Here is a 26,485-nt window from a genome sequence, read left to right as displayed (position 1 = left end):
TAAATATTTTCTTTAATTATTTTAGAGCTTTCTATTTTTTAGTTTATTATATCTATTCTACTTAAATTTATTTATAGTTTATTATTTATTCTAATTATTATTTTTTATTTTTAACTGATTGCTTTAAATCTTTATTAGAATTAATTTTATTATTAGCTATTTTACTAGCTTTGCTATTATTAATTAAAATTAATAGAATTATTATTATAACTTGCTTTTTTAAACCTAAAGTAGCTAGTTTCTAGTTTTTTTTTAGCTTTTAATATTAATTTGCAAAATAATCTAATTTTTTATAATTAAAATAAGCTTTATTTTTTCTTAATTTATCTTTCTTTTCTTTAAATAGAATTATATTTAGTTATATTATTATATCTTTATCCTTGTTTTTAATTTACTTCTAATATAAGTTTATTTTATTTTTTTTAAATTCTCTTTTTTCCATTCATCAGATATATATAATTAAATTAATCTAGAATACTACTTCTATCATTATTTAAAATATTTTTAATTATAATATTATTATTAAGATTCAATCTTTAATATTATCCTTTAATCCTTTATAAAACTAGTCTCTAAATCTTTAATTATTTTATAAAAATCCTTCTAATATTTATAAAAATTTAAAAATATATTCTCTAACTAAGATCTATTATTTAATATATTAGATTTTATTAATAGCTTTAATTTCTTTATTAATAGTTTTCTATAATTAATTAAGTTTTTCTTTGTAATACTAATAACTAGAAAATATTATAATTATCTTAAGGTTTTTTTATTCTTTATTACTATATGTATAATACTAGTTAGTAATATATAGAGTAAATTACTTTATAATCTCTTTATTAAGAAAGCTTAATACTATTAATATTTTATTAGACTTATTTATAATTTATTTGCTATTATATATAAAATAGAGTTATATTTAAGTAAGATATATTTTAAAGATTTTATATTTTTTCTTAAATAAAGTTATTATTTTAATCTTAATTTCTTAAGATACTTAGCTTAATCTTTCTTTATTATTAACTATAACTTATTCTAATTCTTTAATATATTATAATAATACTGCTATGTCTTTATTATTAGTAGTTATAATATTCCTACTACTAGTATTAATAGTTTATAAATTAAGACTTAAAATTATTAGAACTAAGATTTAAGATATTATTATTATTTATTTTTAAGACTTCTTTTTTAACTGAAGATCTTAAATTATTAGAAACTTTAGTTTAATTACTATTGAGTATAGTTAGGATAATTATTAATAAATAAAATTAATAGACTTCTAAGGTTAAAAGATCTTAGTAGATAAAAGAAATAAGAATAAGATTATAAATATTCTAATTAATAGAAGATTATATATTTAAGTTATTATAGTTAATTTAAGATAATAGAAGAAAACTAAATATATAATAAATAAGTATTTTTATATAGCTTTCTTCTATTATAGTTAATATAGTAATAGCTCTGTTTATTCTATTCTCACTAATATAGTTAATATAGTAATGACTCTGCTGGCTCTATTGCCCTAACCCTAAGGCTTTGCGGGTAATCCTTTGTTCCGATATGCATTAGTCCTGTAGTGACTAACCTGATCCATTGGCTGTAACGTTCTGATTCTCTGACACTGCATTAAAAGACTTAATTAAAGGATTTTTAAGAATATATAGAGATTTAGATTATTTATTTATTTATATTATTAATAACTGTATTAATATTTATTTAATTTTATAATTTATTTTATATAGCTAATTTATCTATATAAATAATATTTTTATAAGATACTCTAAATATAAGAATAAATCTAGATTAATAATAATAAACTATTATTATATTAATATTTTCTTAAATATTAAAATGCTACTTTTAAAGAGAGAGATAATTAGAATAGGTTTAAATTATTAGAATTAGATATTCTAAGTTGATTATTATACTTAATTATAAGATAATTAAAACTATCTTATTATTATTTTAAATATTAAATTGATGCAGGAAAAGTAAGAAATTAATAATATAAAATATACTAAATCTATATTTAATAAAATTTTAATAAAAAAGTATAATATTAAAATAATACTTATTATTAAGAAAGAAGATGAGGCTGAGGAAAAAAAGAGAAAAAAAAAGAAAATTAAAATAAAAAAAATAAGAATTTATATATACTTATTATTAGTATCAATCTTAATTACTTTCTATATATTTAATCTTTTATCTAATACTTATTATCTACTTTTAATTTCTCTATTAAAAGTAAGGATTTTATTATAAAACTTAAATTATTAATTCTATATATTAAATCCTTTAAATTTATAAAATTTTAGGCTTAAGGATACATTTTTATAAAGAGAGGGATAGCTATAAGGTAAAATCTTAGATGGAGTTAGGAATAGCTTTAAAGTATAATAGATATATGATCTTGCCCGGCTTTTTGCTATTAATTAGACTAGTAGCTTAGCACATACTATCTTATAACTATGGATGGCCTCAGGCTTTTGTAAAGTAGTGATTAGCTGCTGAGCATACGTGTATATACGTTATATATTCGAATCTATTCCTAGGCCGAAGCCGAATCCCAGCTACGTTCTTGCAACCCCCGTCACATATACTATATCTCTTAATCTAATAATTTAAAATAAATTAACAGCATTTTTAATATATTATAAATCTTCTTCTTATTAGAGATTAAGAATTAAGCTATTACATCAACTAACTCATTTATATAAAAAAGAATAATTTTAAGGATCTATTTCTTCTTCTTATACTTTTCCACTTTTCATTTATAATTAGCCTTCTTAATCTTATTCTTAAAATTATTAAAAATAAAAGAATATTTATTTAATTTAAGATTCTTAAAATTAGGATTAATATATTCCTAAATCTTTTCTTATCTTATCCTAATTTAAATCAGTTCAAATCAATTATGTTAATATTGTGACGATGCAATGCCAAATCTATTTGGTCGCTAAACACGAAGAGACTAAACTGGAGAGAAGAAGAGGAAAGAATAACTATCAGCCCTCTTTCTTTTACTTATACTTCTTTCTATTCTGGATATCTGTAGGCTATCTCTGTTGTGTGCTAGTGCCTAGTAATCTAGATTTCTGGAAGGTTCTAATAATGTAGAATACTGGCTGGTAAAGGCTATTTATTTTTTTTGATATTATATAGATTCTTTGGTAATCTGTAGTGTGAATTAAAATATAAGGTAATCTCTATAAGGTATATCTAGTCTTACATCTTTTCTATATGTGATTTATTTATAGGAGGTGGCTTGTGGGTATTTCTGTAGTAATTGTGTGTTATTAAATTAAATTATATTAGGCTGTTATATTACTCTTTATTCTAAGTGATGTTTGTTCTGAATATTAAGTTAATAATGGTATATTATTTTTATTATGGTTAGGTAAGAATTTATTCTTTTTAGCTATATATAGCTAATTCTTTAAATGTAATGATGATCTAGGTTTTTTTAGGTAAGAATTATGGAATGCTTTTATGATGTTTGGTGTATTCTTGAAATTTCTTGTTGGGTATTATATTATATTATTATTATGATCTTGCTATTGAATGTGGTATTATAGTTTCTAGTAATATATTTATGTGTTAAGAATCTATTTGACTTTCTATTTATTATGATTATTGATTTTAATTGGTAGTAGAGGGTTTTTAATCTGCTTTAGTAGTGGTTCTATTGAGTATATCTTTTAAAGTTTATCTAGTAAGAAAACTAGATGTATTTGAAAATATTTAGAGAGTTTTAATTTAAATGTATTTTCTTTCTTTATAATAATTTTAAATAGGCTTAAGTTCTGATAAGAAAGTTTTTAGCTGGGTTATTTATTATCAAGATACTTAGTTGTTAATATAATCTTATTCTTAATATTAAAATCTATCTTTTATTGATGTTTATTTGTCTATATTTTTTATTGTTCTTATGCTTACATTATGTTCTATCTTATATAATCTTATATTTATTATAAGTGTTTTATCTAGGTTTGGGCTTGCTCTTGATTCTATATAGGGTTTTTATTATTTAATGGTAACTAATTAAATGATATTCTTAGTATAAAACCTCTCTTAATCTTAAATGGTAATAGTCTAGTTAATTCCTAGGGTAAGAATGCTGTAGTGAAGTTTATTATTAATAATTATTTAGACTAATCATCTTGGTAGAAGCTGATATAAGATTATAGATAGACTGAAAGATATTAATTTATAATTTTGGTTTATCTATTTATAGATGTATGGTGTATTATTAATAGTTTTAGCTTAATCTCTAGGATATAGTATATTTTTATCTAGAATTTTAATATAAATTATCCCTTTTAATCTGATACTATTAAATCTAGTAAGCTAGTTTTAGGGAATATATATCTGATTTATAGTCTAGTTATCTTCTTAGCTATGATGTTCTTGGTATAGGGAATTAATCTTAGTCTTTTACTTAGTTGGTTTATTATTATAAAAACTGTATTGAAACTGTACTTGTCCTTTAGATAAGATATAAAATCTATTGATATATACTGTTATAATTAAATAAGTATAAACAGTAGCTTTAGTAATCTTAGTAATAAGTTTTTATATATATTTATTCTTTTATATATAAGATAATTATTAATATATTGCTTAATATTCTAGTTTTATATTTTTTAATAATATTGTTTTTTTAATAGTTTCTTTATTTTATTCTTTTTAGGGTAAGTAATAGTAGATTATTAGTGTATTTTATCTAATAATTATACTCTAAGGTTTTTTTTATTTAGTATATAAAGTCTCTTTTTAAATATTAATTAATTATTAATTAAATCTTAGTTAGATCTAGGATTTTTAGTTATTTTATAATATTTTATAGTTTTTTAACTTTCCTAATTACTCTTTAGGATTCTGGTAATAATATGTAGCATATTATTTATAATAATTAAGATTTTTAATTTAGATTCTGCTTTCTATATGTGATCTTATTCTTAGAGTTTCTTTATAATCTGAGGATTAAGTCAGTTAGAGGATAATAGTGGAGGGTTCTTTTTCTTAGATTGTTAGTTGTCCTTTATATATTAGGTTAGGGTATTAACTCTCTTATTTAAAGATCTAGGTTGATATTTAATATGAAAACTGTACCTAGAAAAGGTTTTTAATTATTATACTTATCTGCTATTAAGTTTTTTTATTATTATAAAATATTCTAAGGCTTGATAATCAGTAAGAATTTAGATAGATTTATTTCTAGTTAATTCTTAAAGCTTAGCTTGCTATATCTCTAAGGCTTATATTATATTATTACCAGCATTTCTTAATTATAAATATTATATTTAGCTTATATAGAGTCTATTATTTTAGAAAAATAGGCTATTAGATACTACTTACTATTAGTATATTGTTAGAATAATATTATTATAATAACTTCTTTTAAGATATTAATTTCTAATTATATTTCTAAATTATATTAATAATATTTGAGAATTAGAGTTAATATTAGTTTTTTTTTAAGTTTCTAGAATGTTACTTTATAAGTATTATTCTATATGAAAAGTGTTTCTTTCTAAGTTAGTTAATTAAGTAATTATAATATTTTGCTATAGTATTTAATAAAGATATAATAGAAATTATAAAATCTTAGGAATAACTATATTCTCTTTATATTTATTAAAGACTTTTATCTTTAAATAGCTTTAATCTTTTTAAGATTAACTTTAATACTGTTTGATATAATAATAAATTTAAGAAACTTAATTTACTTGATATAGAATTTGTATTTATAGAGTATTATTTATAATCTTATTTTTTAGAGGTGTTAAAATATCTTTTTAATATATACTTAATGCTTAAGTTTATTTTTATTATAAATCAATAAGTTATTTATAAAGGCTATTATAAATCTATCAAGTATGTCTATAAAGATGTTATTAATTATATATTAGAATGTTACTGGTTTATTTATCACTCTAAAGGGTATTGTTTTATATTTATATATGTTATATTGTGTATAGAAGATGGTTAAATCTTCTGAGTTAAAATGCATCTTTATTTAATGAAAATCTTATTAAATGTCTAATTTAGTAAAAATCTATGCTTTATTAATTTAATTAAGGATCTTATTAATTAAGAATAAAGGATATTAATTCTTTTTAATTATAGTATTTAATTTTTAGTAGTTAATATAGAATTATATTTTCTCTCTAGATTTACTAATTATTAAGATTAGTGATGCAAAGAGGGTGTTATTTGATTTAATAAATTTTTTATAAATATTATTAAGAATATATTTATGTATTGCTTTTAATTCTTTTAAGATTATCTTGTAAAGAGGGCTATATTTTAATATATTTTTCCTAGTTAATTCAATCTTATAGTTATAAGGTTTAGGAGTTGATAATTAATTTAATAGATCTTTTAAGAATATATTTATATAGTAATATTATAGATTAATATCTCTTAATTATTATAAAATAGCCCTAGGAATTATGTGGTAATTAGTCTTTATAATTTAATCTTTTAAAGAGATATCTTTAGGCTAAATTAATTATTGGTTCTAATAATCTGCTAAGATGTTATATTTAGTAAGTTATATTCTGCCTAATATTATATTATATATTTTAATATTAAGGATTAAAAATAGCATTTTAATATAGTATCTTTTGTTAATAATTAATATTAATTTAAGTATATAAAAGATTTTGTTCTATTTCTTTCTATTATATTCTTTTATCCTTATTAGCTCTTTTAAAGATATTATCTTAAGATTAAAAAATCTTACTAGCAATATAACTAAGTAGATATTAATAAATACTAATCTATTTATTTTAGTATTAATTAATGCTTTAATAAATATTAAGTGTGTTTCTTAAATAAGTTATATAGATATAATAAAACTTTTTTTATTAGATTTTATTAATTATCTGATATTTAATTTATATAGATTAATATAAACTTTATCTAGAATAGAGACTTTTTCTAGATATTATTATTTTTTGAATTAGAATTTTCTTTCTGGATAGCAGCCTATTTATTCTTATTTATTATCTTGAATTACTTAGTAATATTATTTCTAGATTAGCTGTTTTTAAGAGGGTAATTGTTAGCTTAGTGTTCTTGGATTTTATAGTAATAGTATTTTTTTTTTTAAAGAGTTTAATATATTCTTTCTTACTTAAGTAGTTATATTGTGTTTCTTTGCTATTATTATTAGAGTTATTACTGGTGTTAATACTAGATTAGTTATGTAGTATTTCTGTAGTTTAATCTTCTCTGTTATTATATGAATAAATATGCTTCTTAATTTCCTGAATCTGCTTTAAGTGATTGGCTGTTTGAGTATACTAAGTTATAAATTTAGAGTAAGAGATATTATTATTATTTATCTTTTTAATTATTGATTTTATTAACTTAGAGCTTAGTTTGTTATATAACTTATTCTTTTATTATATATGTAGGGTCTTTGATTCTTAGGTGTAATATATGAATATTGATAGAAAGGTCTGAAATTAATTATTTAACTTTATAATTAGATAGTAAAATATAGTCTTTGTATTGATAATTTAGTTTATGTTATGATAGATGGTTTTAAGATGTTTAAAAATATTTTTAATATCTTTATATAGTTTGGTGGTATTATTTTAGAATTAGAGAAGAATATAGTTTACTATTTCTCTGTGATATATATATTATATATATATTATATAGGTTAAGAAGTCTGAATAGTAGTTAATATTAGTTTTTAATTTATTTTTAATTTTGATAAGTTAAGATTTAAAGGAGGAATCTTTTTTATTAGTTAGGGCTGATCTATTAGGAAGTTTGATAGTTTTTTTGCTACTATCTTTAGTAATAAAAGAAGGTTTTTTAAGGCTTAGTTTAATAAATTAGTGTTATAAGAGATTTTGTTTTTTTATTAATTTTTTTATTGTTTTATATTAATTTATAATAATCTTTTTATAGATGTCTTATTGCTTCTTTAATATATTAATTTAGTATAGGTTCTTGTACTGTTTTTATATTAATTAATTAAATAGTATAACTAGATTCTTATCTATATACTTTTTAAATATCTTATATTTAATATTCTAAGATTTTTGTTCTTTATTATCTTTTACTTCTAGAAGAAGATATAATAGATGATATTTATCTAGCTTCTCCAGTGCTAGTTTAAGTGATTAAATTATTTTAGTTTCTAAGTCTAGAATCTAGATCTTAGTTTAAGGATAATAAAATAAGAAAAAGAGTGATTTTGAATTAAGCATATTAAGTTATTTAGAATTAAGATATTAGTCTATTTATAAATTTATAAGGATTAGTATTAGTAAGTAAATAAGAGTTTAGTTTAATATAATAATATAATATTAAATTTATTTAGTTGCTAAATATAAAGAGATTAAACTAGAGAGAAGAAGAGAAAAGAATAATTATTAGTCCCTTTTTTCTTATTTATATTTCTTTTTATTTTAGATATTTATAGGCTATCTCTATTATGTGCTGGTGCCTAGTAATCTAGATTTCTGAAAGGTTCTAATAATGTAGAATACTGGCTGGTAAAGGCTATTTACCCTTCTTAATATCACATAGATCCTCTGGCAATCTATAGTATAAATTAAAACATGAGGTAATCCCTATAAGGTATATCTAGCCCCACATCTTCCCTGCATGTGATTTGTCTACGGGAGGCGGCCCACGGGTATTTCTGCAGTAACCGTGTGCCGCCAAGCCAAATCGTACTAGGCCGTCACAAATATAATTATTTAATTAAGTTAACCTTCTTTCAAATCATTATTATTATTTTAATACTAAATTTATAATATTTTAATAAGATTACCAGCATTTATTTCTAATAAGAACTATAAATTAGTAAAGATATAATTCTTAGATATATAAATTAAGAATAACTTCAATAATCAGGATTCAGCTATTTATAAGCTCTTATATCCTATTAATTAGTTTCTTTTTTGAATTAGTGAAATCTAATACTATTAAGACATACTATCATAACAACAGATTCAGAATATTATATTAGCTAGTATTAAGAATATTATATAATCTGCATATCTAACTAAAGAGAATATTTAGGGGGTTATTTAAGACTATATTTATGATCAGAATAGGGGTCAACTAGGATATATATCTGATGCCTATTCTAGCTAATTAGATGCACCTCTGTGAAATACAATGTTGGTTGTGGATTACATGCTGTATTCGGAATAGCGGTCATAATCCGCTGTCACCATCATAGCCTTTGCTCTGATTTCTATGATACCCTAACCCTAGCGTTTACGGATAATCTTTTGTTCCATCATGCATTAGTTTCCCTTATCCATTGGCTGTAACGTTCTGATTCTCTGACATTACCCTATATTTAATTTTCTTCTATCATCTTAAATTAACTATAAAAACTTAAATATACAATCTTCTATTAATCAGGATATTTAGAAATCTTATTCTTATTTCTTTTATCTTACCAGACCTTTCAATCTTAGAAGCCTATTAACTTCGCCCATTAATAGCTATCCTAGCTAACGTAACCGGTAAGCCACCCGGCCATGTAAGCGACCCGGCCACCTCCACCCGGAAACGCATTCTATATGAATTTCTAATCACAATTTTCAACCCAAAATAATAATTATATATAAAAAAACTAATTACTAGTACAATAAGGGCATTGAGGCTTTCTATGCCTAAGAATACCATATTTACTATACTTAAATTAGTAATGTACAATCACTTACAAGACTAATAGCTTAGGTTTAGCTGGAGTAATAGTAACACTTTAAGATGCCTTAATCTAACTTTATATAAGCGCCTGAGCTTCTTTTCTAGTAATTTCTTACTCATATTCTATCTACTTTCTAGATTATCTGTGTTTTTGCTTCTCTTTTTTATATATAGTCTATAAATCATGAATTTCTTTCTCTAGAAGTATAAGGCTATTTGTGGTTATTTTATACACTTTAGATATCTAATTAATTGCCTTATCAACTAAACTTAATAAGCTTTTTATATACTAACTTATATGCCTTTTTATTATACTCAATTGATATTTAAATTAATATAGATTTTAAGGTATTTATAAGTAAGATAATTAAGTATTACTTAATTAATTTAGAAGAGATATAAAAGTCTTAAACTGAATAGTAAGCTGTTAATAGACTTAATTTAGATTATATAGTATTAATCTAATAGCTATAAAGCTTTTCTAAATAATCTTAGCTTTATATACCATCATATAAACTTTTAGAAATATAATAAGAAAATTAATTTTATTAATATAATTAAATCTAAGCCTCATCTACTACTTAATAAGCTATCTATATTTCCGCTTTATAATTATAAAACAGCTAATATTAAGAGACTATAAGAGATAAGAGGAATATAAAGACATATAGACTAGAATAATATTATTCTTAGTATATATATAGTCAAATTCCACAGTTAAATGACTTTCATAACTATTAAAAATCAGCATTTAATATCTTCTCATTATATGGCCATTTGTAAGAGAAATAAAGTAATTTTAAAATTAATCTATATTAATATTATTAGTTATCTATTTATTATTATTAATATTAATTTTTTAATTATTTAAAAAAATCTTAAACTAGTCTTCTTGTATATATTTTATTATTTTAAAAATTATATATAAAAATAGAGTTTATCTAGTAGAATTAATTGTCTTAATTAAAATTATCTATTCTTAATTACTAGATTATAATAGCTTTGGATAAGTATATTAATTACTTCTAATAATAATCTTTATAGTTATATAGAGTCCTATAGCAAAGCTAGTCTTATTAAAATTATAAATATCTTCTAATAAGATGCTATATTCTAATATAGCCTCTTATATATGGTTAAAATATTCTTAGATTATCTTTAAATCTTCGCATTTAGCATATTTATAGTTATATCTTTAAGAAAATTATAATTTAAGCTCTAAGTAATATTAAATTAGATTATAAATCTATTTTTCTTTAACTTGTTGATTTCCATATTAAGAAAAAAGATAATTAGCTATTTCTTATACTATAAATAACTAGAGAGATAATCCTTGCTTATCTAGATCTAATATCTATCTAATAAGCGATTCCTCTTTAAACTAAGTGAATTTATAACTATTAGCACATTTTATATATTTATATTATATTCCCTTTAGTTAATCTTGAAGAATTATATAAGGAATAATATAAATCTATATAGCTTTATAAATACTTTAAATATTTCTATTTTTTAAATTAGAAATAGCTAATTAAATCTTTTCTTTTAATTCAGCTGATTTTGAAGGATTTTTCTTGCGAATTGGTGGCATATTAACGCGTTGAAGTTGTAAGATTGAAATAGAACGCGTTTCCGGGCGGAGGTGGCCGGGTCGCTTACATGGCCGGGTGGCTTACCGGTTACGTTATACTCAATGGTAATTCAACCGAAGTTTCCGACAAAAACTTAAACTATTAATTTTATATACTGAATTCTATAAGCCTATAAAGTTTTAGACTTAGAGATATATCCTTATAAAAAGAAGAATAGCTATAAGATAGAATCTTAGATAAAGTTAGGAATAGTTTTAAAATATAATAGGTATATAATCTTATCTAGTTTCCTATCACTAATTAGACTAGCAGCTTGATATATATCACCTTATAACTGTGGGTGGCCTCAGGCCTTTGTGAAGCAGTGATTAGCTGCTAAGCATATGTGTATATACATTATATATTCGAATCTATTCCTAGGCCAAAGCCGAATCCCAGCTACGTTCTTGCAACCCCCGTCACAAACATAAAGAGATTAAATTAGAGAGAAAAAAAAAGAAAAAAAATAATTATTAGCTTTTTTTTTCTACTTATACTTTCTTCTATTTTAAATATCTATAAATTATCTCTATTATATATTAGTACCTAATAATCTAGATTTCTGGAAGATTTTAATAATATAGAATATTAATTAATAAAAACTATTTACCCTTCTTAATATTATATAAATCCTTTAATAATCTATAGTATGAATTAAAATATAAGATAATCCTTATAAGATATATCTAGCCCCACATTTTCCCTATATGTGATTCATTCATAGGTGGCCCGCAGGTACTTCCGCAGGTGGTAGCGTGTGGGAGGCGGTGAAGTATTGTATTATTCAAGTGGTCAACTAACTAATCATTCGAGCAGGCTCACTAAACATATACGATGTCTATGCCCATTCAAATCCAACTCGTAACCCACGACTTCCTTGGCAATGTTATAATGAGAAAAACTGTACTCCGTACTCTGTAGATTGTGAAGGTAGGACTGGAAGGCCGAATCATCAGCAGCATGGCGACATAAAAGGCTAGTGCTTACTGCTTACTACTGAGCGGTATTTGACTCTGACCTCGTGTAAGTCAGCCTCGCAGGATTATGAAAAGAAATTTCTCACTAATTGTGCTTTAAGAATCCCTCTAATTCTTGCCAATTCCCGCTTGCATGTTGCTTAGCATTCTATGTTGCAAGAACCGAAGCATACGAACAAGCAACAACGTTCAGGACCATGACTTCCTTGCTCTCGCGCATCCTTGACTGCGGGCCAAAGCGCGTTCCGTCACCAATTGTGTCCACCGATGAAGTCCTCCCATGCCACCTCCTTGATGATACATTTGCCCTACGTGGCTACACATATATGTGGATGTTCCACTTCGCAGATGTGCTGGACCCCGACAAGCTTCACCTCGCGCTATCTCAACTTTTTGAGATGGAAGGTTGGCGGCGCCTTGGAGGAAGGATACGACTTGGCGTAAGTATTGAAGCAGCAGAGGTAGTGGCTTTTCTGTCTCTACTATCTCCAATTCCGAGCACTGCAGCTCTTCTCAGAGACCTGTTCCATGCCATTTGCGTCGATGATCCTAACAATGAAAAAAGCCCAATGGCAAGGCCGAGATCCATGTTCCTCGCGCCTTTACACCGCAGCGACCGGCAGTTCATTTCACGAAAGAACAATACACAATTCCCATGTCCGAACATCCACTAGCCTCCAGACTACCCCGAGCCGGCGATAAGCCAGCAGTGGTCCCCAACGCAAGTGAATTCCAAAACTTGGGCGTAGGTCCAGGTGCCGCGCGCTGCTTCGACGACTTCATATACTCGGATTTGCCACAGTTCTCCCTGCATGTAGTAACATTCGCCGACGGTACACTTGTATCTTTGGGTCATAGCCATGTGACTACCGACCTGGGGGGCGTCGCTACTATCCTCTCAGCCTGGAGCCTGGTGCTGGCCAACCGCCCGGGAGACGTGCCACCATTTGCTACATACCACGACGACCCCATGGATCAATTGTGCGGCCCCCAGGATCCGCCTGCCAAGGAGCATGTATTGTCTGATATTATGCTCACAGGCTGGCGCCTAGTACTTTTTGGTTTGCGGCTCTTGTTTGAGTCCTGGTGGAACCCGCCGGTAGAAGCACGCACTATCTGCGTTCCACACAAGACAATAGATGCCATAGTGCAAGAGGCACGTAATCAGCTGCCGCACCTTGTTGGCGGCGAGAGCGAGGGCGCCGTGAAGAGGGAGAAAGCTTTTATTAGTGAGGGAGATGTTCTCGCGGCACTGGCCACCCACATCACGTCGCGAGGACTTCCAAAAGGTTCAACACGTCGTGTCATGACTCTAATGGTGATTAATATGCGCACCCGGGCTCCATCAGTGTTTTGGCCTAACATGTCGTACGTGCTAAACGCATCGTCGGCTATCTTTTTATCTTCTACAGCTAATCGTGCGCAAACCATGTCGCTTGGAGAGCTGGCTTCTGAGTCGCGAAATGCTATCACAGAGCAGGCTACCGAAAGTCAGATAAGAGCTCTCGCCTCCATAGGACGAGATACAATGCTAAGAAGGGGCCGGGAACCGGTATTTGGTGATATCAATATGAAATTGGCCATGATCTCAAACTGGAGCAAAATCCGTGTTATAGATCAAATTGACTTCGGCCCGGCCGTGTTAAAGTCAACGCAGAATAATTCTGATGCGCGAGGAAAGCCTATCTTTTACCATGCTGATAATGGTAAGCAGAGCGGTGGTTTTAATATGCCTGTTTTCATCGTTATGGGCAGAGATAGAAATGGAAATTTATGGCTGAGGGGAAACCTACCAACACTTATGTGGTCGGATCTGCTCGAATATTTGAACAAAGTTTGAGTGAGCCTGTGAGGGAAAAGATGAAACTCGCCGCCGGCGCTGTACATACGTGGGCATTCAGGACTACTGATTAAATACTGTTGATTACCAACACTACCACCTCGCACAGTTTCCCATTGAAGATGCACGCGAACCTCTAAAAGCCCGAATGTTTATTGATTTACCTCTAGGTTACAAAAATGTCAGGTACCCAACTTAGTTTTTGAGCTTATATTAAGTACACAAAGACAATGAGATATGAGCCTGGTAGACAATGTGCCCCCTCCCCCCACCTTTTTTCACTCTGAAAAAGGAAATAATTAAACAATGTATCAATGTTTAACCTCCCACTCGGTCGTTCGTGTTATACGTCCCAAGGGCCCAGTATTCTCATTGGAAACACGTCGCTGAGAATCATCGTCTGTTTCCACACTAGCAGCAGCGGCAGTCGATTGCTTTTGATCACTTCTAATATGACTCGTTGAAGACCCAGCATTGAGTGGCGAGAGCGGATATGTCCCATCCTCGATGTTGCCAAATCCCCTCACGTCATCGCTCTTTGGTGTTTTGTAGGCGCTGGAAAAAAGATGGCCGGGAATTACTACGGCGAGGATCGGGCGAATTATTGGCAAGCAGGCATTCGTTACGGCAAGACTCGGTTCCACCACTGTCCAGAAAACAGGGTCGACCATGGAACTGCTTATTTCAGTGAAGGAAAGGACAACCAGAGACTTCATACGAATGATGCTGATGATCGTGATCCTATGTTCAAGCGAAGTATGTAAATATGCGTAGAAAACCCTAGGCTTTGATTCTGGCAGATGGGGAGAACATACAATAAACCTATGCAAAAAATAGCAGTGATTCCAATTTTCATCCTCATTGGCATTTGGAGTTTCCACACTGTTGGCACTGGCAGAAGCAAAGTCGTGATGTCTGTGGCTATGTTGAAGGCTCCGACAAGTGCATAAGCTAAAGGGCGATTTCCACAGGTCCCCTGGGCTGTAGAATCCCAATTCATCTTGAAAGGTCTGCAGATAACGAATATCTGCAATATGTTTGCCACCCACCACAAAGTAACAACGACCATACATCCGAATGTCAACAGACGGAAATTGTTGCTGACTTTGAAGACGCTCAGGTAGAAAAACATGTAAGAAAATTTGGCAAGTGACATTGCTGTGCCCCATAGCACTTGAAACCCTGGGAGGATCTATACAATGTCAGGGATTTAGTCAAATTTGTCTTTTTTAGGAATGCCAAACCTTGAGCATGAGTACCACGTTGCCTGGAGGAATGGTCGTCATTTGATCTCCCATGCCATATTGAGCATCTACTCTTAAGTTAGTCGAAAAGAATTCACTGCTGTATTCTATCCCTCACAGCCATCATAGAGCTCACATTTTATTTGAATCGCAAGAATCGCCCACAAGAGGATCTACTACGGTCAGTATGTGGTAATAAAATCAACTCAGTTGTCTTCATGAAAGGACATACCCAAACGGCAATTATTGTGAAGTCATCCCACCACAGGGGTATCTTTTTGGACCATCGGGCTGTGAGTCTCATGAAGAGTGCCACGGAGGCAACAGAAACCAAACACCCGCTCGCTATGACCTCATGATAGACCCGTCCAAAGGAGTCAATAGGGTATATCTTCACCATATTTCACATTCGGTTCGCAGACTCCCCTGGGTGAGAACGGCTTTTCACTGGGCTACAAGAAACTGTCTTTTGATATGAAATAGTTCACTCGGTGCGATCACAGTTAAGAGGTATATAATGATGGGCTCAGTCGTATATTTTCATCGGTGTCCGGTGGCAAAAAGCGCAATTCCACTCTGTGTTGACTTTTCTCACGGTCAGGAAATGTCATTCATAAATGCTTGTTGCTCTCCGTGAGTCAGGCATGGTGGGAGATATAATGATGTAAATTCCGGATTGGAGGATACATTTGCGGCCAAAGTTGAGATGGTTTTTTTTTCTTCGCTCCTTTACTAATTGCTCAGCGGGAGATGCTCCTGTCAGATTAGAAACGTCATCCCCTACTAAAAGTCAGTGCGGCCTATCCTTCTTGGGCGGGTTTGAAAGGAATGCTGAAAGGCGAATGGCTACCAGGATTTCCGTTTTAGGTCTAAGGCTTAACTACGTCAAGCGTCAATTTAGTCACGGAGGACCAGGCCGCAACGGTTGTATTATAGTTTATTTTAGCATGTTGTAGTCACCTAACTACGAGTAGCCCAGGGCATTATCAGTATCCACCGACATTGCTGAAACGAGGCTAACACATACTTCTCTCTGCTGGGTTAACATTGACTGCGGGATCTATGCCTATCGACAGTAGATCCTCCCACGGAACCAAGCATTCTAACCAACATAGGATACTACCAAGTGTGGGCTTCGAATCCACTCCTTCTATCAAATTCAAATGTCTTAATTGTGCTGCTGTATGGTATACGAAAGTAGAGTAGTGTGTCCTTGTATAGAGCAGCATACTAAGGAGAAATACGGGAGTATTACCGCAAAAAGCAGTGCAAAAGCAGTGCAAAAGCTGAGTGCTCCACCTCTCGCCGCGTCATCCGGACCTGCAAATCACGTGATCAACATCCGCCAAGAAAGGTGCGGGAAGAGGCGGCAATATTAAGTTCCGCGTGTCATCATCCTGTGTATATCTAGCGGTTATATGGGGGTCAGATTTGTTAGGACATGTCGCGAGAAATGCCAAGCCTCCATACTAAATGCGGCCGAGAAACCGCACAAATTTCACAAAGTCAATACCCCAAAATTACATGGGGGTCAGATTACTCGTACGAGTAAGAATCGTTCTGCCGTCAAAAAAATCTTACATAATACTAGTAATTATTACTATGGGGACTGCATGCATAAAAGTTCTAGGGCTATAAAGCTGGCTTCATTGCTACCGTACGTACAACACACTCAAGCTAGATGACTTGCTTCGCTTCGCCGCACAGAGATTCTGCACGGCTACTGATCCTGGACACCACGTAGAGGTGCAAGTTCTTGCCCAGGTGTCGTACACATGGCCCGTACGACTGGGCTAAAGAAAAATTACACATACCTTGCTGCTGCCGTCCCAGTGCCAGAGAAAGAAGATGATGATGTGTGTGTGCATATGCATGTGCAATGAAAACAGTAAGAAAATCGTACGTACCTTAATCAATCTCATAGGGGTTCTCTTGAGAACCAGGCTCAGGATCAAGATCAATCGGATTTTCCTCCGACTCACCGGCTGGCCCATCCTCTATAAGGAGAATCGGACGGCCAACACCACCGCCTGGTTGACTCGGACGAACAGGAGCACGGGGGACAGTGTTCACCATGTCTGACCTTCCAGGGATAGCCATTCTGGTGCCTCCTGTTATCTGCCTTCGTACGGGCGGGCAGTGACTTCCCCAGTCACGCCACTTGCAGTTTGCACAGCACCCGTTCCAGTGGCCCGGCAAGCGGACACACTGGACAAATGGAGTGTTCGTACGATCAGCCTGGCAACTGGCACCGCACGGGGGACCAACAACTCCACGCGAAGCGATCAACAGGGCGTTGATGTACGACTGGCGGCCTGACACAATTTGGAAGGCTTTCAAACTGCCAGATTTGAAATAAATTCCTCTCTGCACAGGAAGTGCTTGTGCAGCGCGGCTCTGCGGACTTGAGCACCAGAAGTCCAATGCCTGAGGGGGCAGAATAACCATGGGATCCTGACCGTACGGAGCTGCCTGTTCGGCCTGGTCAATCAGGCGTTGGATGAGGGCAATCATCCTCTCCCTAACAGAGGATGGGCCAGCGGTGGCGGAGGGGAAATCGACGGCGTTGTTGCGTCTGTGACTCGTACGATTCGGCCATGGACGAATCGTACGAGGAACTGTTAGCATATTCATTCATTCAAGCTTGGAGGCTCACCTAGATAGATGAGAAGCATGGGGGGCTTCGTACGAGAGCGACATGATGATCGATTGTGGTGAGAGAGAGAGAGAGAGAGAAGGAAGACTGAGATGGGAAGGAGGTGCTCTAAGAGGTGGGTGGTTGGTGCCTGCTGTTTGTTTGATTTGTCTTATATGACCAAATTGGGAAGGAAGGCAGCACGTTGACGTGAACCTGGACGTGGACGTGCTAGGCTATTCCCTTTTCGTACGAGTATAGAGATCTAATATGACTTCAATTTCATTGACTCTAACTCCAGGGTTCAATTCACCTATCGTACATTCTTTTTCAATAAGACCTGCAGCTGGTACAGCGTACAATGCGCCTTCCTTCGTACGAGCTCAACCTCTTCGACTGCAGCAGCTAATGACATGCCATGAGAAGCCCGTGAGTGTATCTCATCAATGATGACCTTCCTACGGCTAAAGAACACCCTCTCCTTATTATCTGGCCTCCAGCTGCATCCGTACGAGGCTTCGAGAGATTGAATTGATGGATTGCCATTGAGGCCTGAGTACCACTCATCCCAGAGCTCACGCACCGTGCGTATTGTACGAGACATTCGATAGGAAGGAGCATCGAGAGGTAGACTGCTGGCTTGAGGCAGTTCCAACAAGGGATCTTGATCTCGTACGGGATCTGGGGTAGCCACAGCGGCAGGCGAGTCGGACGAGGTGCTGGCTGCTTCCTTGATAGCTGCTTGAGCAGGAATGGCAAGTGTTTGATTCTGTTCATTGAAGCCTGCAAGCCTTGCAGTAAAGGTAATCTTTCCGGATAATAACTGGTCCATCTGAGCCTGAATCGTACGGAGAGAGTGCTGGGTTTGCTGATGATTCAATTGTATGATCTGCTCTAGGTTATTCCCAATAGTTGATATCTGATCGGCCACAAGAGGGATCGTCTGACGGAGCTGAATCTCATGAGGTGTTGAGGCCGTACGAGCTACAGAGCGGACCTGCTCGGAGAACTGGTGATAATCTGGCCGTTGGAATAGGGGATGAGACCATATTGAATGGCCAGGGAATTCCTCTCGAAGGAAGACAGAGTCCTGGATAATAGTCGTACGAAACAGATTGAGAAGTTTTAGGAAGCTCTGCCCTGCTAGGTCATCCTGATCACATCTCTCTACACCCTGCCGCACCAAAGGGGGCAAGGGAGGCAGGCCAAGCTTATATGCCTCATCTGGATCGGACGAGGCGAACCAGGAAAGCCACTGATCGACCCATGGCCAGAGAGCTCGTACGAGAGTGTCTGGAGGGTCCAGTGAAGCCCGTGGCAGGTAGTAGTTGCCCTGATCTGTAGGTTTGAAGCCAGCAAGTGTACGAATAAATGACCGAGGCAATCCTGATAGATAGCAATTGCTCATACTATCTTGATTCCAGTGGCCAGCTCTCCGGATTGAATTCTCATCTACTCCCTGAAGCTCTGCATGCATTGCCCCCCCAGATCGTCCGGAGTGTGTCTTTTTCTTGGAGGATAGTCCAATAGCATCGAATACCTGGTTGATCCATTTCAATTGGATCTCGTACGAGATAGATTGATCTGGATATGCTCCCTTGAAGATGCGGAAATCATACCACTGCTGCCGCTGGTAAAACTGTGGCACCGGTTCATGCATGAGCTCCCACCGGTAAAAGAGATAGAAAGCTGTATGGCATATCGTACAGAGCAGGGGATCACGGTGTCGTACGACTGCCATATATTCAAGGCGGCCGAATTGATTGGTCTTGCCATTCAGTTTCATCATGATCATCGGCCAACATGGAGTTGGCCCTTCGTCCATATAGAGAGTAAAGAGGTCTGCCATCTCAAGATGCCGTCGATCCTCACCTCGGAGGAGCATATTATGGCTGAAGAGGAAGTCCACTGCCGTCCGAAGATAGGACTCCTGTGCCTGTGGTTTCCGGCCTTTATTATTCTCTTTTATCCAATTAGACCAACAGTATCGTACGAATGCTCTAATATTATCCTCTGTATACCCGTCCTGGAGGGTATTAAGGCCTCGGTCTACATACTGGGCCCGTTTCCTTTTGGTCTCATCTTGCTTATGGTTCCGAAGCATGGCTCCAACTAGATGACCTCGCGGATTAGGATTCGGATTCGTACCCAGTGTCTGCTGGAAGCGCCAGAGATCAACAATGGCACTGGTGTAGGCCTTGATAGATGAATGTCCAATAGTTTGTACGATAGATGAGCCCTCCGTATCCGTACGATTCTTTAGATATCGAGAGCTCCGGATTGGACGGTTAAGGACCTGCGAATCCAGGAAAAAAACTAGCTTCTTCTCGGTAACAATATAGCCGTCATCAAAGCCCTGGCTTGTACAGAAATCTATGAATTCCTTTTGCCGGATATTGTACTGTCGATTGGTATTGTCTGGCCGATTATTCTGGATACGTGTTGCAACCTTTTGATTATGCAAAGAGACTTTTGCTTGTAAATTGAGCTGGCGGTCTTGCTCGACCGAGAGGCCCTTGTACGGAGGCTCCTCCATACTATAAATAGATTCTAAGAAGGAATATAAGTGGTCCTCGTACGAAAATACAGGGATATCATATATCCGAGCTCAATTGACCACTAAAAGTCGGTGTAGAAAGCAAGGGCTACGTCCGGTGCGGCCGAACGATGATTTTCGCCCCCTTGGATAGAAAACCGTCCGCCTTTCTGACCGCCTGCTTAGTTGACTGTAGCGCTGTATAGTCTCGTACAGGAACCAGCTCGTACAAGGTGTAAAAATCGATTTCTTGTATTATTTCTAGCATTAGGCTTGAGGTCAGATATCCCGGTTATCAGGGGGTCAGACGGGCCTTGGCATTCCTGATAACCGGGATATCTGACCCCGGGCGACATGTCGCGAGATTACGTGGGCTTTGATACCTTCTTCTACCACACACGTCCTCATCTCCATGTACGTACATGTATCCCTAGTATGCAGATGTATTAACGAAATGTTGAATGTACCTTTTGCCAAATCCTATTCGGTCCTCAAATTTGAATCCATAAAATTGTGGAACTAGGAACAGCCCACGAGGCGTTAAATGCACATACCGATTGGGCCCCGACCAACCGAGAGATGGTATAAACTGGGTCCCAAGCGCCACAGCGGGGCCTGGTATGGACTAAGTCCAGCCGTGCGTAACTAGGGGCATTAGCTTACTTCTGACCCCACACCAGTAATACTCGTCGCTTCATCATGGCACACCCACACGTCCTGTGATTGTCTCCGATAAGTACGGAGTAGACGCAATGGCATATCATAATATAGCTACATATTCTAGCTCGCATACGCGTGTGCTATCTAAACCTAAACAATAAACAATCCTTCGAAAGAACCCTAAGGCCAGCATAATCAGGGGATACTAACAAGCATACGAGACGTACCGGGGCATTTAGTGTTGATATTTTGTCCAAAAGAATATGTTCTCTATGATTAACGCACCAGCTATGGTTTAGCCTCGCAGTATAGCAAACCTAGCTAAGGTCGCAAAAATAACCTCAAGCAACCCCTGATGTCAGTGAGTTGGGCCAATTATTGGTCTTCCACATAACGATGATTTCTAAAAGACGGAAATTTCGAAGACGTACGTACGCAAATAACGAATGTAATGGGGATAGTGTCAAGTGATAGCACAGGCGTTGCCTCTACTGGTATAGCGGTCTTTAAGAGTCCTCGCTGATACATAGCTGTCCAATGACAGCGCTGAATTAACAGACTAGGCTTTTGACACAGGCTCTGCCGGCGGTTGCTACCGGCTCTACCACCTGATGGCTCCTTCACTAGATACAAGGTATGCCGTGCTCCATCCTTATTCATATAGATAGCGCTTGAGCCCAGTCGCCTTTCTCTACTCCGTACTTCATTTCCATTCTAGCTTTATATTACGATCATCATATTTGGCATTAGAACCCCCTTAATTGCTATTTAGCAGACAAAAGGAGCGATGGCAGACCACCTTGGACCATCATCGTCTTTTGCTTCAATCGAAAATAACGAGTTCGACGTTATCATTATCGGGGGCGGGACAGCGGGCTTAGTGGTCGCCCATCGTCTCACAGAAGATTCAAATACCAATGTTTTGGTAATTGAAGCAGGTAGTGATAGAAAGAATGATCCAAGGGTTTACACACCCGGGTTGATGTCCCTGCTATATGGTGACCCCGAGGTTGACTGGGACTATATGACACCACCGCAGGTGAGTCAGATAAAATTTACTCTGTTGCAAATGGTCATAATCACTAACGATGACGAACTAAAATTCAGCCTGGCTTGAAAGGACGTCAATTGGGCCACGCCCGTGGGAAGATGCTAGGCGGCTCATCCGGTATTAATTTTTCGGCTCTTTTCTATCCCTCCAAAGCAGGATTCGACGCCTGGGCAGCGCTGGGAAATGCAGGTTGGGAGGGTGACTCCGTGCTCCCGTACCTTCGGAAATTTCACACCTTTCATGCGCCTCCCAAAGCCACCACAGATGTTATCAAGCTTGACTACCTCAAGCATTCCATGCAAGGCACAGATGGGCCATTGCAAGTCTCCTTTGGAGACAGCTATTCTCCAGGTAATCAGGCTTGGATGGACACGTTCAGAGCGCTCGGATATGAAATCAACAATGACCCCATCACCGGCCAGGCCATTGGTGCGTTTACCAACACGCACACTGTTCATCCAGATACAAGAGAGCGAAGCTATTCACGGACGGCATACTATGATTCCGACACGGCCAAACGCCCCAACCTTCACGTTCTAGTAGAGGCATTTGTCGAAAAAATTATTTTCAACGAATCAGACGGGTCTATCACCGCCACAGGTGTGCAGTTTCGAACAAAGGATGGAGAGCAGCATACGGTAACTGCAAGAGATGAGGTTGTTCTGTCTGCTGGAGCAATCAACTCCCCACAGATCTTAGAGCTTTCTGGGATCGGGCAAAGAGACCGTCTGGAATCTCTTGGGATCCCGGTTGTAATTGATAATCCAAATGTCGGCGAAAACTTGCAAGACCACCCGTCCTCTCACATCAGCTATGAACTCGCCGAGGGGATCATGAGCGGAGATGCACTAGTCAACCCCGAGGTCACGAAACAACTCCTTGAGCTATATGAATCATCCCGTGCTGGTCCGCTTGGAGGTAGTTGGCTTAGTGGCGCATACATGCCCTTTGTGGAAGCAAATGGCCCTGTGACCGAGGAGAAGATCAAAACACTGATTGATTCCCATATCGATGGAGACAACTTATCTCCAGGTCTGGTGAAGCAGTACAAGCTTCTTTGTGAACTTCTCAAAAACTCGAACGAGTCTTCTGGTGAATACCTGTATCTGCCATTTCAAATCAACATGCGTGACGTGTTATCGCTTTCTGATTTGATGAACAAGAAAGATACGCCGGGTCAATTCATCACCATTATGGTTATGTTGAATCATCCATTCTCTCGTGGTCACGTTCATATAACTTCTCCTGACCCATTGGTTAAACCAACGTTCGACCTACAACTACTCTCTCACCCGCTTGATGTTGAAATTCTTGGCAGGCATACGCAATACATTGAGAAGATCGCATCCACTGAGCCTCTAGCTTCAATGCTAAAGGCAGGTGGAAAGCGTATCCCATCCAATCGCACCGCTCACCACCTCGAGGATGCAAAAGACATCGTAGCTGATCGTGTAATTACCGTTTTCCATCCTGCTGGAACTTGCGCCATGATGCCACGCGAACTTGATGGCGTTGTCAACGAACGTTTGATTGTGCATGGTACACGCAACCTACGAGTTGTAGACGCGAGTATCTTCCCATTAGAACCACTAGGGAACATTCAAAGTGTCGTGTATCTTGTGGCTGAGAAGGCCTCTGATATTATCAAAGAGGACAGAAGAAAGTGAACTAAAACTAGCACCTGGTACTCACTAACGATACGCTACGTCGTTAATGTTCTGCACCTCGTTATTGCGCATCGTTTTCACATTGATACCATCAGCTACTTTTCCAACAGAGTAATGGAGAAGTTATTGTTCTCATTGAACCTTGAAGTAAAGTCCAATAATTATACGTATGATCTGCATTTCCTAAACACGCAATGAGAAAAATTCAATTGCTTGACTATCAACACAACGCATTGGATCAAACCAGAGTTTCTATAATGACAGTTTTGGAGGGCCAATGAAAATAGATCATCATTATATTATTTCCAAAGGTATACTTAACAATTATTGTTCCCACCTCGACCAACATTGAAGCGTATATTTTGTTGATCTTTCCAGGAGTGCCTACGGCATGTACAGACTATCTTACTAAGAGAGATACAAGTTTTAGAACGTCAATCTTAATCGGTTTGAACACCTCTTCGATAGGCAAGTCATATAACGTGCCTTGAGGATCAACCCTCACTGAGTATGATTGAATTCGCAGGCACTTTGTCGTCAGAGAGCTTTTCCAATCCGTAGATGACGGCTAAAATGGCAGTAAAGATTGGCTTTTAGGGTTCTCTTAAACAACTTGTTGTCGAATGGGTCAGCACCTTGACTGAATATCTTATTGATAATCATGCAGCTCTCAAAGACGGATCCTTGCTCACTGCCCAGCAATCTGCGTATTCTCAAATCTGTTCTTCTTTTCAGATTTACAAAATCTGGCTGAGAACATCAATACTTTAACTAATCAACATAGAAACCCCATCAGTTGATCGGGTCCAATTCTTATGTTAAAGGTATTTTCAAACGACGGAGAATCTTGGTAACGCCCAACCTTGGAAGACTAATCGGCCATTCATCTCGACAGGGTCAATACAGAAATTGCACTTCCATGATTGATTTGTGAGGCCTACAAGTAGCATAACATCACTCATGCTAAGTATTAGTACCTTTGTATATACATGGCTAAGAGCAGGATTGGCTATGAATATACACAAAGCAACACTGATCATAGATTTGATTGGTAATAATGGCTTGCATTAAATAAAATTATTTTGGGTCCTTTCAATGATCTCCCTTCAGCATAGTAAAGAAAATCGGCAGCATACCCTTAATCATAGCCTGTTATCATGATAATTCGTGTGAGGCAAAGTCTACACAGAAATTGTGAAGACCTCAGGCACACATACATGCAAGCTTATATATCGCGCAACCACTGTAATTGGGATGGCCAATTACTTCATCTTACCATTTGATGCAGTGGTTGGTGCCTCGATGCCTTACAATTTTAATTAATCAGAATCTAGACTCGGCTAATCTCGAATTGGATTTTAAGTACATCTTTAGCGAATCTATCAAGCTAAGGCTGCCAAATTCCAGATAGGAAAATGTCTAGAATGATGTAATAGAATTAATCACTCAGAAATATCTACCAGTCAAATCAGCTCTCTCATAAGTAAAATATTTACATATTGATGAACACTATCATCCTTTTTTTCCCTTTATAACGGGCCATAGCGTTGTCTACCAGCCAACTAACACTGTTGCAGTTCTAGGCCGCAGAATAATCACATCAACCCTGTATTGCTACATTGAATCTCATGAATAGGCCTAGCAATAACAGACTATTACAGAGACCTTATACAAAGCTCGGCTTCACTTACCCAGCTCAACATGATCCTAAAATTACAGGTAGGCGAATTTAATAAGCTATACAGCGTGAGCCTTGAGAACACTATCACCTTGCCCAACGGCATTACTGCAAAACAGTTGCTGCCTAGGTAATATGTTCCAATGCACTGTCGTCTGCAAAGCAACAATTACATTTGAATAGGGCCAGTCTAGAAGTGGGCTCTCGAAGCAACAAACGATGCAGCTTTAACCACATTCTAGATACAACACGCTTTTGTGGATCGAGGCTCATATCAATCTTTTTCTTGGACGCCCGTACCAACCGCATAGTTTACTACCATATAGGAGCTCACCTCTCAGAAGATAGATTTGAAAGTAATACGTATAAATCTGCAAAGTAGATCATAACATATAATGGACGTTAAGAATTTAAAATAAGAGGTTATATTTCTTGCACTGCTGCGAAAACAGACAATAGAAAAATCACTTTTGAAACCGGTAGTTGAGTTCTAAATACCTCCAAAAGAAATTCCTTTCTCTGATATCTGCTACAAGTTTCCATAAGTTTGACGAATGAAGCAGGCATGCTTGACTCCTAGGCAACTCTTAGATTTGCTTCAAGAGTGAAGGGTCGATCTTCGATCATAAATAGCAGTTCAGCAAACCACGTAAAAGATCCTTTTTCATTGACGAGCTATACTGCCGACAAGAACTATCTCTAATTGCCTTGTTTCCCCCTTTCCCTATTCTGTCTTTTGCAAATAAAAAGTAGATGTTATTGTTTGTAAACACTATTCTACTTCTCAGATTGTTGTAAATATACCAAGGATTTGAAATAGATAAATGGGAATTGGTAGTGAATTTCCAGTAGGATTTAGATTGAATC

General features: G+C 34.9%; 4 protein-coding genes across 4 annotated transcripts, besides 16 other annotated features; 2 read left to right on the top strand and 2 right to left on the bottom strand.

Moving 5' to 3' along the window:
* Window positions 1-1,627: part of a repeat region (Identified by RepeatMasker using a combination of RepBase library and repeat library created with RepeatScout) that runs on past the window's edge.
* Window positions 1,624-2,611: a repeat region (Identified by RepeatMasker using a combination of RepBase library and repeat library created with RepeatScout).
* Window positions 2,602-2,930: a repeat region (Identified by RepeatMasker using a combination of RepBase library and repeat library created with RepeatScout).
* Window position 2,931: 1 nt separating this feature from the next.
* Window positions 2,932-6,411: a repeat region (Identified by RepeatMasker using a combination of RepBase library and repeat library created with RepeatScout).
* Window positions 6,411-8,721: a repeat region (Identified by RepeatMasker using a combination of RepBase library and repeat library created with RepeatScout).
* Window positions 8,719-9,212: a repeat region (Identified by RepeatMasker using a combination of RepBase library and repeat library created with RepeatScout).
* Window positions 9,213-9,225: 13 nt separating this feature from the next.
* Window positions 9,226-9,333: a repeat region (Identified by RepeatMasker using a combination of RepBase library and repeat library created with RepeatScout).
* Window positions 9,334-9,338: 5 nt separating this feature from the next.
* Window positions 9,339-9,501: a repeat region (Identified by RepeatMasker using a combination of RepBase library and repeat library created with RepeatScout).
* Window positions 9,502-11,386: a repeat region (Identified by RepeatMasker using a combination of RepBase library and repeat library created with RepeatScout).
* Window positions 11,387-11,419: a repeat region (Identified by RepeatMasker using a combination of RepBase library and repeat library created with RepeatScout).
* Window positions 11,420-11,756: a repeat region (Identified by RepeatMasker using a combination of RepBase library and repeat library created with RepeatScout).
* Window positions 11,749-12,077: a repeat region (Identified by RepeatMasker using a combination of RepBase library and repeat library created with RepeatScout).
* A 427-nt stretch (window positions 12,078-12,504) lies between these two features.
* On the top strand, window positions 12,505-14,147 carry UA08_08803 (hypothetical protein; the record flags this gene model as incomplete). Its single annotated transcript, XM_020263903.1, has 2 exons — window positions 12,505-12,747; window positions 12,873-14,147. 2 exons carry the CDS (start codon window positions 12,505-12,507, stop codon window positions 14,145-14,147), a joined length of 1,518 nt encoding a protein of 505 aa, XP_020116027.1.
* Window positions 14,148-14,458: 311 nt separating this feature from the next.
* On the bottom strand, window positions 14,459-15,791 carry UA08_08802 (hypothetical protein; the record flags this gene model as incomplete). Its single annotated transcript, XM_020263892.1, has 6 exons — window positions 14,459-14,888; window positions 14,963-14,969; window positions 15,219-15,339; window positions 15,392-15,459; window positions 15,528-15,564; window positions 15,624-15,791. The coding sequence occupies 6 exons, from the start codon at window positions 15,789-15,791 to the stop codon at window positions 14,459-14,461; spliced, it is 831 nt and encodes a 276-aa protein (XP_020116030.1).
* A 1,003-nt stretch (window positions 15,792-16,794) lies between these two features.
* Window positions 16,795-16,928: a repeat region (Identified by RepeatMasker using a combination of RepBase library and repeat library created with RepeatScout).
* A 125-nt stretch (window positions 16,929-17,053) lies between these two features.
* Window positions 17,054-17,237: a repeat region (Identified by RepeatMasker using a combination of RepBase library and repeat library created with RepeatScout).
* Window positions 17,238-17,299: 62 nt separating this feature from the next.
* UA08_08801 (hypothetical protein) lies at window positions 17,300-18,066 on the bottom strand (the record flags this gene model as incomplete). Its single annotated transcript, XM_020263881.1, has 2 exons — window positions 17,300-18,009; window positions 18,048-18,066. 2 exons carry the CDS (start codon window positions 18,064-18,066, stop codon window positions 17,300-17,302), a joined length of 729 nt encoding a protein of 242 aa, XP_020116029.1.
* A 274-nt stretch (window positions 18,067-18,340) lies between these two features.
* Window positions 18,341-20,557: a repeat region (Identified by RepeatMasker using a combination of RepBase library and repeat library created with RepeatScout).
* Window positions 20,558-20,715: 158 nt separating this feature from the next.
* Window positions 20,716-20,947: a repeat region (Identified by RepeatMasker using a combination of RepBase library and repeat library created with RepeatScout).
* A 1,062-nt stretch (window positions 20,948-22,009) lies between these two features.
* On the top strand, window positions 22,010-23,940 carry UA08_08800 (hypothetical protein; the record flags this gene model as incomplete). The annotated part of the gene is made up of 2 exons (XM_020263870.1): window positions 22,010-22,261; window positions 22,330-23,940. The coding sequence occupies 2 exons, from the start codon at window positions 22,010-22,012 to the stop codon at window positions 23,938-23,940; spliced, it is 1,863 nt and encodes a 620-aa protein (XP_020116032.1).
* Between the last annotated feature and the right edge of the window lie 2,545 nt (window positions 23,941-26,485).

The sequence above is a fragment of the Talaromyces atroroseus genome, assembly GCF_001907595.1.
Source record: "Talaromyces atroroseus strain IBT 11181 chromosome Unknown scaffold_16, whole genome shotgun sequence".
In the NCBI taxonomy this organism is placed as follows: Eukaryota; Fungi; Ascomycota; class Eurotiomycetes; order Eurotiales; family Trichocomaceae; genus Talaromyces; species Talaromyces atroroseus.
This window is presented reverse-complemented; position numbering and strand designations above follow the sequence as displayed.